Source organism: Trachemys scripta, chromosome 7, assembly GCF_013100865.1.
Source record: "Trachemys scripta elegans isolate TJP31775 chromosome 7, CAS_Tse_1.0, whole genome shotgun sequence".
Taxonomy (NCBI): domain Eukaryota; kingdom Metazoa; phylum Chordata; order Testudines; family Emydidae; genus Trachemys; species Trachemys scripta.
The window spans coordinates 105,642,870-105,654,793 of record NC_048304.1 but is presented as its reverse complement, the minus strand read 5'-3'; the positions used below and the strand labels follow the sequence as shown (position 1 = coordinate 105,654,793).

At 39.8% G+C, this 11,924-nt stretch overlaps 1 protein-coding gene across 2 annotated transcripts in view; it reads right to left on the bottom strand.

Moving 5' to 3' along the window:
- The window catches only part of FAM53B (family with sequence similarity 53 member B), a 135,354-nt gene that overhangs the window by 88,856 nt on the left and 34,574 nt on the right, over positions 1–11,924 (bottom strand). For both annotated transcript variants that reach the window (XM_034775235.1, XM_034775234.1), the window contains exon 3: positions 11,473–11,524. In XM_034775235.1, coding sequence (XP_034631126.1) covers positions 11,473–11,524 — 52 coding nt within the window. The remainder of the gene's footprint in view (positions 1–11,472; positions 11,525–11,924) is intronic.

Here is an 11,924-nt window from a genome sequence, read left to right as displayed (position 1 = left end):
GTGACAAAAGATGCTCCATTTAATGAATACAAGAGACAAGGCAAGAAGTGCCAAGTAGACCCTGAATAGGACTAAACTATGTACATAATAGTTTTTTGCCTTTTGTTTCCTAATAAATTTTATTTATATAACCCTTTTGCTGATTTTTAAAGTGTTACGTAAACGGGACAGGTGAAATATTATCATGTAAAGCAACCATAAACACATGAAAAGACCTAGGTTTACAATTTATGATAAAAACTCTACTATCTACACAATATACATAGACATAAAATGTAAAAACTTTGTAATTGTCATATTTGAATTCAGCACATCAAAATACATAATAAATAGCACATTTTCTCTCTGAAGCAGACGACCTCTCAAAAATTGTAGACCCATGTAACCAGCCTGATCCAGCTCTCCAAACCAAGTCTGCAATATTATTAAATTCCTAGCTCGCGTCTGAATAACCCTCTGACATGTGCTATCTCATTCAACCAGTCCAGCTTGATCCTGCATTCCTTGTGCACTCAAAACTCTCACTAGGGGCCTGATCCAAAGCCTACAATGCAGTCTCCATTGACTTCAGTGGACTCTGGATCAAGCCCTGAGAGGCTCAGCCTCGCCTCTCGCTGAAATTAATGGCAAAACTCTCAGGATAGGTCTATACTTGGAGCTAGAGGTGTGATTCCCAGCCCGAGGAGACATACACCAGCTAGCCACTAAAACCAGAATGAGGCTGCAGAGTATGAGCACCAGGATTGACTAGCTGCCCTGACTACTTGCCTGTCGGAGGCCCTAGGTATGTATTCTGGAAAGCTAGGCCATTTTGCTGCTCGTGTGGCTGCATCTACATTCTATTTTTAGCATACTTGCTCAATGAGAGCTCGTATGAGTATGTCTCTTCAAGCTGGGAGTCACACCCCCAGCTTCCAGTGTAGACACACCCTCAGTGACTTCAGTGAGTATAGGCTCTAAGTTTGTTCTTGAGGAGAAGGCAACTTAAAGCTGTATCAGACATTGTTTGCGGGAGAGCTACAGAAAGAACTTTTGTGTGTAAGGCTAACAATAAAATAGTAGGGCTACTTTCATCCCTACTGTAACTTCATTGATTTCAGAGGAACTACACAAGGATGAATTTGGCCCAGTATCTTTTTTAAGGTAAGTTACATTTTAGAACCTGACCGCTTTGGCTTTGTTCCTTTAATCTTGAAAAGCCTGGTTTGTCTTCAAGCCTCATATTCTTTGTGCCTTTAATACAGGCACAAATTAACGTGGTTAACTATAGAGGATTCAAAGACCTTTGGGATCAAAGCAGAACAGTCACATGATGACCCAAACTTCAGGCACCTATTTGACCTTGATTCTTTTGTTCTGACACATGCTAATTCATGACCTAAACCTAAAGACCTAAAGGTGTGGTTTTCTGCAAAAAGCTAAGAACCGAAAACACATCAGACATGGGGGCGAAAAGATGCTAGAGGTGTAGTTACACTATTGTTCTCCATGGCCTGCTTATTAATTGTAATGTTTCACCTACATCTGCTGTGGTTGACAAATATTAAGACTTGTCTGCTCAACTGTGGTTGACACTAGCTTTGTTAAGTACCAAGCCACGAACAAGCCTCAACTAGAGCCAACACATCCTGTGCTTTTAATGTTAGGGTGTGTTGGCCTTTTTTTTCCTGTTCAGAGACTAAGGCAAGTCAGAAAGTTGGAACTGAAACTGCTTGCATGTGAAATATGGTTTAACCGATCTTCGGTAACAGGTTAAATCGCCATTGCCATGATGATATTTTGAACTTTCCTTCAAGGCAAAAAGTAAAGATTTATATCATCAAATTTTGAAGAGGGCAGAATTTGTTTTAAAAAGAAGGAATATTGTCCATTTTCCATTCTAAAGCTGGTCATTTCAAAATAACGTAAGTCTCACACCATTGGGAGAGTCGCAAGTGAGAGAGGAGAAACTGCAGCTGCTAGTGCTGGGAGAAGGAGCTGATTTCTGCACCCCTGAAGGCCAGTAGTAGCCCTAAATAAGAAAGGTATCTCCCCTGCTCTGCTTAGCATCAAGTTCAGTACACCCAGGTCCTTAACACCACTGCCTGCCTAGCCTTTGAGCAATCCCTTGGATTTCCTCATCCACTCCAAATCAACTGCTGAGACTACACCCCATATTGGATTTAGGACGCAGAACTATGTATACATCAGATTGTTGCTAGGACCAAGTTTTTCATAGGCCCTAGCTATGGTATGAACCATTTTACAAAATCCTGCTATAAACAAGCCCTAGTCCCTAATCTCCAGTAAGGTTTTGTAAAACTGACTGCAACACAACCCATCCACATGTCCATGAACCAGGAAAACTGTGCTAGATGCATTCTAGCAAAAAGCATGTTAAAACATGTTTCTGGTTAACCTGGTCTTAGCTTCTGAGGCAAGAGCCATGACAGTTGGAGGGGGTTAGGTTATCATCACTACAGAATCTCTTCTGAAGTTGCTGCTTTCTACCTAAATGCTAGCTGTGCTGCTTACTGGTTCTGCAGTGACATCAGGGCCCCTCAATCTGCCTTGAATTAGGAAATGCCAGCACTTACCAGAACCGAAAATATCATCTGAAATTAGAGCATTAACATTAAAGGGAACTTTAAAGGTTCTTTAAACAGATCTGAAAAATGTGGCCTGCTGAAAAATCCAATAGGCTGCACTACCAAGGTTTCTTTAAAGAAACTGAGCTGAAAGGCCCAAACTTAGAACAGCAAAGTCCCACGTTTTTCTTTATATTTGTTTGCAGAGACTATGTACTTTTTTGCTTTCTTTTCATAATAAATTAAATGCTATATTTTTATAAGATAAAAATAAATACATCAGCAGCAGTGGCCTCCCACTCATGAGCAACCTTCCCAGCATACTGGTGCATTCCTGTGAGGAGAGGGGACCCAGTTGTTTGGCAGGGATACAGATTTCTAGAAGGTCATACATCTTACAGATGATGAAAAACACCTTGACAATATGCTTTTAAAATCAAAATAATCAGTGCATCTGGATTCCCAAGGAAATGCAGTTATACATTAATGACCGTAATCCTATAGTATTAGGAATTCCTAGGGGATTTGTGGGATCTATTCTCTCCTCCATAAAACAGCATAACTCCCATTGGAATCTAAGGTCAAATTCAGCACTTAGTTATACACACCAACTCTGATGAAATACAATGGGATTCACGCTCAAATCTCTGACAACAGAATCTGGACTAGCAGAAATTAAGCCCTAATGCCAAAAAGAGGACACCGTAGTTCCCTTGATAAACTACATTAAGAGTTTGAATTCTTTGCACACCCAAAACTCACAAAGTGGGTGAAGGAATCCCGCTCAGACCCTCAGGGACAGATTTTCAGAAGCTGGACTCCAATTCTACATAAGTAACGTTCAGGCAAGCTAACTGAAATTCCAATTTATATCCTTTGGCTTTCTGAGTAACTTACTGTGCCTGCAAACCAGTTATTTAGATGGTCAAGAAACCTAAACTGCAGGAGTTAAAAATTGTGGGAACAAAATTGCAGTCTGAGGGTAGGATAGGGCTTAATTGGCACATAGGCTTTATGCTGGCCCTCTAAATACTATTCATTTCACCCTTAGTCAATTAATATTTCAGGGACAAATTCATTGATGGCATAAGAGTGGGCCAATAATAAATTTGGCCTATAGGGTCAAGGAGCCTTAGTTAATCAGTTCACAATTACAATTGTCCCACTATTATGTAATGCTATCCGCTGTTAAAAGACGAAAGGTGGTCTCTGCAATGCACTTCCAGTGCCTCCACTGCAGATTCAAGAGGTCCTTCCCTCCATTATACGTCATGAAAGGGAAAGCTTTGTGACATATTGTGACTAGATGAACCAATTTGATTTTTTTTTTCCCTGCAGAGATTTCCTACTTGATATTTAAAGGTGAGCTCTACAGTGTTTTGAAACTGCAAAAAAATTCAAATGAGTCAGGGCCTGATTTTTACACCTGACCTCCCCTTTGTGCCCAGAAATATAACTGTAGGTTCAATTAGTTGCAGATGCAAATGATGGCAGATGGATGTGCCCCCAGTTACACATTTCACTGTCATTATCAGTGCCTGCATTTAGTTAAATTTGCGAAACTGTGCCCACAATAATTTGCAGGCACAAAATGAGAGGCCAGGTTTAGATCCCTTTAAAACTGCAGTGTTCTCCGGAGATTCGCATCACAATTAGGGAAGCTATGGAAATTTCGTACAGCATGAGGATGTATTAGCTTTTCAGCAGAGTCCCCTTCATGGGCAGTAGGTCAGGAGAACTTGTTAGTGTGGTTCTATTACATGACTGCAGTAAATTTCCAGAAATCCACAGGTTACAAGAGCTGAACCCTGACTGAGCAATCCTGGGGAAATTCCTTCCCTCATGAATCCCCCATACTCCTCATCCCCTTCCTATAAGTTTTTCTATGGAATGGCATGTCATGGCCCAATATTATAAGGGGAGTTGACAGTGACTCCTATATTTAGATTGCCTCACACCTTTCATTAATAAGGATTCTCTTGACCTTTTCTTTCTCACACCTGCATTGCTGGCAGCAATCTTTTGTTAGTTGGCAGAGGAAATACACTTGGGCTACAGAAATGCCATTTCTCTGAAAAATTCTGAAATTCTGTTCAGCTTTTGCTGAGATAGAATCTGTTTAAAAACTGCCATTTCCCATCTCTCTCTTGCAGGTCTCATGAAAATTTTGGTAGCCTGCCAAAATAATAACAAAACATGCATATTCTAAAGCCAGGTTCTCACCTCTTCTAAAGCAGCTGACAGTCTACTGGGAATGCCTTCAGCAAGCAGATGGTGGTGAGAACCAGGATGGACCCCGCGCACAGTGGCAGTGGCCCAGGCCCCTTTTCCCAACTCCCATTGGAGGCCCCACATGGGCTGGAGCTCCAAAACCTCTCAACCAGAGGGGAAAAAAGAGAAAGAAAGCACTGCTCTGGACTTTGCTCCTCTCAATAACCCCTTAAAGCCAGCAAATGGATACAGCAGTCCATCTCCTCCTCTGCGGGCACTTCATTGGGCAGGAACTCACTCAACTCCCATGAGGATCAGGGAGGAGGAGAGAGACTTTTTTTAAACATCTAAAATATGAAATTGTATTATCACAGTAGCCAAATTTAAGCTGGCCATTTTAAAAGGGTTTAATCCACATTACAGACTAACTAGGGTCACACAAAATTTCATATGAAATAACTGACCTGATTCTGAATTACTGTAGCGCATACACACACACACACACACACACACACACACACACAAAGTAAAAAGCACAGGAAACTTTGCCATTTTTTCCACCTCTACAGCTTCAAAATGGCCACATGCTTTTTAAATTAGTGTAACTAAAAATGTGTTCCTCAGATGACACAGTGTAAATTTTAACAACCAAGTTATAAACCACAGAAAATAAGGGTTTACAATTAAAATGCTGACACAACTTTAACTATAGCGACACAAATGTGCTGCTATAATATTTTTACAGTTCCTTTTTATACATAATGGATGATCCTTCTGCTCATGTTTCCTTTATGTTCTTTTCCTGTGAAATAATTTACATTAATCAATAATTTATTACAGCAACTCGTAAAGTAATTATGGGTTTCAATCAATTTTTTTTTAAATTGGCAAATGAATTCTGTTTGGATCCCAATTTAACAACACATATTTACAAACACTTCTTTTTGTGCATGTCTTGTTTGTGATAAGTTTGTATTTAATTCACTTTCTCACATATTCTTTTACTTAAATTTTAGTCTCTTCTGCATTCTGTGCACAGGGGAAAAGGCAGTCTGTATTTTCCATTGTCCCCTGTTTATGTGCAAGAGATGGCTTCTAAATGTGGAACAAATTTAATGGTTGTAATTAGTTGATGGCAATGACATAGAACCACACCAGTACTCCTGCTTTCCTGTTTCACAAACAAGGTTAAAATATGATGCATGCAGCTATGCTTCAGTGGGAAATGAAAATGCTAGTCCCAAAATCTCTCTCTTCAGAACAAACATGACAAACCAAGTCTGTGATCTGCACACCATTCAGGCCAACTGTCTTTATTTAAGAGGGAAAGTCCCTACTTTTTCAGCAAAAAATATTCTTTAATTCTTTAATATGTCCCTCTATACAGCTCTCCCAATCTTGGTGGAGTTAAATGTCTCCCTATTCTTCTACCCAGCTGTGCTTTTTTCTAGTTTTCAGATGCTAGTAGACACACTGCACACATGCATACACGCACACACAAATACACGTCCGAGCAAATTTGAACGAAGCTCTCATGGTTAGGCTGGCTTGAAAAGCAAAGCCTAGGCAATGCATATAGAGTTGGAGCTGTTTTCTGAGCAATATTTCCTGTTACAAGTACACAGCAATTAGTCATTTAGATGGAACCTTCCACAGACAAGCTGTTTTCAAAGGAAATTGCAGCTCAGAAATAGGAGGTGTGGATTAGAAGGGAAAATGATGCCTTATTGTGGGAAACAGAGCTGCAAAACAGTCTTGTTCCAATAAAAAGGCAACATTTCCAAATTAGCAGTCTTAAAATGACTATAGCCCTAACCACAAGGATTGTCCTCGCCCTTGCCATCTCGTATAAGGTTAATATGATGATGATGATGTCTGAAGTTATAGGCTCGAGTTTTGCTTTGGTTTATTTTTTTATTTCATTATCAGTTTTTCTTTTTGACGTCTTGGCTTTCCTCATTGTAGAGCTCAGAACCAGTTCCATGTAGCCATGTTACTAACACCACCACTGGGCATGCTTGCTTCTTAAAGTAATCCCACTGACATCAGTTCCATTCACTTTGAGTAGAATCATGCTCATAGATTTTTAAAGAAACTTTGCTCCAGTCCCACTTCTAGTGTCAGAGGCTGAATGCACGAAATTCAGAATTTTCTTCGCCGCCATATTTTATTGTGGACTCATTTCTGACAAAGTACTAAATTGAAATGAATTCTGGGTAAATTCTCCAGGAACAGGGCAGGCTGCTTTTTTAAAGTGCATTTTATAAAGAATTAATATATGATTATATATGATATAATCCTTATTGAACATGATGAATCAAAAGAAGGAGTTGCATAAACTTACCAAAAATAAGCACATTATTTTTACCTGGGGGTTGTACTTTTGCACCTCCCATTGTCATTTAGCTTCCTCATGCAAAATCCTTCTCCTTTCAGTAACTGCATAACACAACCACCATATATAAACTTTCTTTAGAAACTATGAGCCTGATTTTATGCTGAGCAAAGAGTTCTTTAGTTATGAAATGTTACTTAGTTATTATTTTTGTCTGCCTATTTCTGTTTCTCTGTCCTGTCTCTTTAGAGCTTAAGGCCTTTTTAAGATGTCTTTACTTTGTGTATACAGTGCCTACCATGATGAGGCCCTGATGCAGAACTTGGTGCTATCATAATAAAAATAAAAGGCTGACTGGATTTGGCTAATGCTCTGATGCATAGCCTGAAACGTTAGCTTTAGTAAAGTATCTATCTAGTTTCCTATTCAGCCATCCATCACAGTGGTATCTGATACTGGACATTCAGATACTGGGTGTTCCTTCAATATCTGGTTGGGAAGAATTAGTTGATGATGTTACTATATTGTTAAACTCTTTAAAAGATTTTACCATCCCAACCCCTCAGATACAGAAAATCTGTATCAAGAGGCAATAACCAAACTTTCTAATAAAATGGCTTCTATCTCTGGCACAACTTCCATTACATTTCCATGCCTTTTGACTGTGGGCATGTAATGCTGGCTGTGTGGGAGGGAAATGGAAAAATTCTGTTTCATAATAGGAAATGTCTTGTATTCCCTGATGTTTCAAGGACAACTCAAGCAGGTGCAAGAAATTATTCATTCTCAGGGCTGAATTTATAGGTGTAGGTTTTTCAACTTTGGTCCTCTTTCTAGCAAAGCAAAGCTATAAAGATCAGAACCAATCTTTTTAGTAGTAGTAGTATTACACTGGGAGAGCATTTCTTGTTTATCTCAAAATAAAAAACAGGATGATTCTTTAGGTCATTTGGAAAATGGTTTTGATGTTAGATTTTCTGACTTACCGAATCTTTAATAAAGCTTAATGTTTCTTATAGATTCTCATAATGTTTAGTGCTTTATAAATATCTAAATTATATAGAAGATTTACAATCTCTAATTCATTCTCTTCTCCCTCCTCCCCCCTGGGTAGTTTTCAGTACCTTTTCCTCCTTCACAAAACATTTGTATGATGTATTGATATGACAATTGCAAAGCTTTTGTGCGAGTTTTCATATTGATTCATTTGTTATAATCATCTAAAATAATTTATTTTCAAAAGGAAGAGGGTCCATGAATGAATGACAAGATCTTCCAGTTGTGTAGCACTTTTCAGTCTGCAGAATCTTAAAGGGTTTTGCAAACTATATATATATATATTATACCACTCCATCCACCAGTGAATTGCAGTCAACCTTCTGAGGCGTAACATGGCAGCTGTTTAACAGTGCCCAGCAACACTAGCCATCAGTTAGGGCAAGGAAATGAAGCAGAATACCATATCCTGTTGAAACTGCTGGTCAGTTTACACAGGCCAAATGTAATTACCCAAATCAGAATTTCACTAGGACTAACAGCAGCCTTACTTGTGTGAAAAGTACTATGGTGCATTTAATGGCCATAAACTGTTCCAGTTATAGCATAGTCTCTAACCTCCTACTGATGGGAAATATTTCTGATAAAGTGATGTTGGGAAATCTTAGTCCCTTTATGTTTGGATTAAGACACTGGTATGCAATATGGGAATGGTAATGGGAATGCTATTCTTTTTTACAGTCTCCATCTGGCAGCTGATGTAGTTGTGTCCATTATGTTTTTATTAGGTTTATTCACAGCCTTTAATGCCACTATACATGAAGTTAGGTTGGGCTTCATTCTTTCCTCTTGAGAATAGTAATAAGTATTTTACTCTCCATCCTCAAGGACTTTCACATGCAGCATCCTGCAGGATTCTGACTTGTCACCCAGTGTGTTTAGTGTGTATGTACAGATGCCAAGGGAGACCATGAGATGCTTTGGCTTGCAATGCCATCAGTAGGAACATGACACTCCTCTCTACATCTAATTTTCAGCAACCCTGAATTCTGTGGCTCCCATCCAAAAACTGACTTGCTGATCTTGAGTTCTGAAGAAATTGCAGACAAATGAAGAAAAAGGACATGCTCTTCTCCACCACTTCATTCCTTGACACTTTTCAGTTCCCTGTGGTCAACCTCATGGCCTCTTCCTTGAAGCCAAGAGGTTGGCATGGATTTCCTTCTCAAAATGCCAGTTTGCTCCACAGATTGGCCAGCAATATCTCCCTCTCCATTCACTGCCTCCAGTGGAATCCAAAAGGATCATTTTTTTAAAACACCCTGACTGAAAGGACAAGAAATCCAGCCAAGTTCTCTCCAATCCCCAGAGGTTTTACATGGGACTGTAATTCTTGGCCTCCTGCTGGCCCTACTGCCAATCCAAACTTCAGTGTATTTATTTCTCTCTCTGCTTTTCACAAGCAGGAACCTGGCCAGCTGATCTGAAATAATCAACCAATTTCAAATTCAATGCCACTATAATCACTGAACGGACTTAAAACATAGAACAAGTTTCAACACTGAATTGGTTTGTGATCTTGGCACAAGTTTGAAGACATCAAGAAATGCATTGGGAAAGATGCCTAAAAACAAAATAATGCCCTCACATGCCAATGAGACTCACTCTTCTTGACTGGGCATGACAAAGACAATTACATGGTGAGCTGTGGTCAAGGAGGTAAGATTAGGTTCCCTTGGAAACAGGATAATTTGGCACACAAGGAAGACCAGCACAGTGTAGCTCAGATCCTAACGGCTTTGTAGAAAGCTATTAACAAGCTGTTTTTCAATTAGGCTTAGCCCCTTCATATTTGTTGACAGTTCTGTAAATGCCTTATCACAAGGCTAACCCAACTGATTGAGTACTCTTTGTTCCTTATTTATTCTTGACAAGCAGAATAAAGGGAACTGACTGTTTCTGTCACTTCTTGACTTTGAATCTTGTGACTTTCATTTGAAAAATCAAAATATTTCATCTACCCCCTTCCCCCCCCCCCCTCAGATGGGTCTAGTTATCTGGAGGCTTGGGAAATGTCTCCCCTTAATGCATGTACTCAGCTCCCATTAACACTAATGAGAATTACGTCTGTTAATAGAGGGAGCAGCCTCTCTGTTTTTAAAGCACTGGCTTTCATATCAAATAGTTTGACTCAATCGCCACTTAAAATTTTAATTGGGTTTGGAGATCTTAGCCCAGTGCCTAGCAAGTCACTCTGCACATTACAAAGCCCACTGAGCACAATACAATGCCACATCTTTCAGTCTGATTGGCTCCTCGGGATTGTCAGTCCATGCACCAAACTCCCATGGAAGTCAATGGCAGTTCTGCATAAAAAGTGACGCACTCTGGTGCAAAATTCATTAGAAGTCGTACAATACAATCCATGCTCTTGTCAGAGACAAAAAAAGGACCAAATAAGCAACTGTCCTTACTAGCAGAGGCTTGTCCAAAAACTTTTGGCTCGTAGGTATTCTTTTTTGCTGATCATATTGTTGTTTGTTTGTTTATTTATTTATTTATTTATTTGTATTGTGGTAGCACCTAAGAGCCCCAGTCACTGACCCATGACCCCCTGGTGTTAGGTACTGAACAAAACACAGAATAAAAAACTGTCCCTTCTCTAAAAGATTTGCAATCTATGTACTGTATGAATACTCTAAAAATAAGCAAAAGCATCAAAGTATTTAGAAAAACAAGGTAAATCACTTATTTATCAGCCACCAATGAAGCCTGGAATAAGTGGTGGGTAGTGCATGACAGCAGACACTAACTTATTTCCTACCTGTGAACTCCTTTGACCAGGCTTACAGGCACCACTGGACGTGACATTTAGACACAGGGGCTATGTCGCTTAGCCATTTTTTAGAGTCACGAAAGGCTTTGCATTGAATCACTGGCAACTGTCCCAGTTAAATGCACGTGGCAACAATTAGAAAAGATGGATGATTAAGTAGATTCTACTACTTGGGACAATGCTGAGCTTAATATAGCTGAAGATACAGGTTGTCCAACTAGAAATGAACACACTGCTCCCGACCTGAGTGCCATGAGGTGTAGCATACAGGAGATAAACAAATAGCTATGTGGCTTCCAAAGTAAAGGGACCTGGGGCCTTTCTGAGTTCAGATATTGAATTTAGAGAAAAAGAGCAACAGAGCTTGTGACTTGTAGGAAACAATTCTAGGATATATTCTTACTAAGATTTCTTCCTTCCCGCCCTCCCAAAATGCTTTCCCTTTACACCTTGCAGTTATGAAAGGTCACTGATTAAATCACTGGAGCAGAGATTCAGTAAATATTGAAGAAATTTCTGTTACTTACCCATAATTCCACAAGAGAAGAGAGTAGGTCCTTGACTCATCTTTGGAGTGTGCTGAAAACAACCAGAAAAGCTATTCACTTCTCGTAGACTTGACTAACTCATTCGAAGTTATTCTGAACTTTAGGGCCCAATTCCACCACCCTTATTCTTGCTGAGTTAGCACTCAGTAGGACTAGTTAACATGAGCAAGAGTGGCAATCCATAGGGACTTGCCCAAAGAACTCAAGTGGCCGGGCTGGGGACAGAACTGAAATTCCCTAAGACCCAGTCTTGTGCATTAACAAACCGACCACCCTCCCTCCATATTTACTTCAGTTAACCAAACTTTGTTAAGAACTGCAAGGTGGCAGCACTGGGATCCAGTCACGCAAGCCCTTACTCCTGGGTGTGAGTATTCCACTGAAGTCAGGGACTACTCATGGCTGGACCCAGGACCCTAAACTACCGGGGA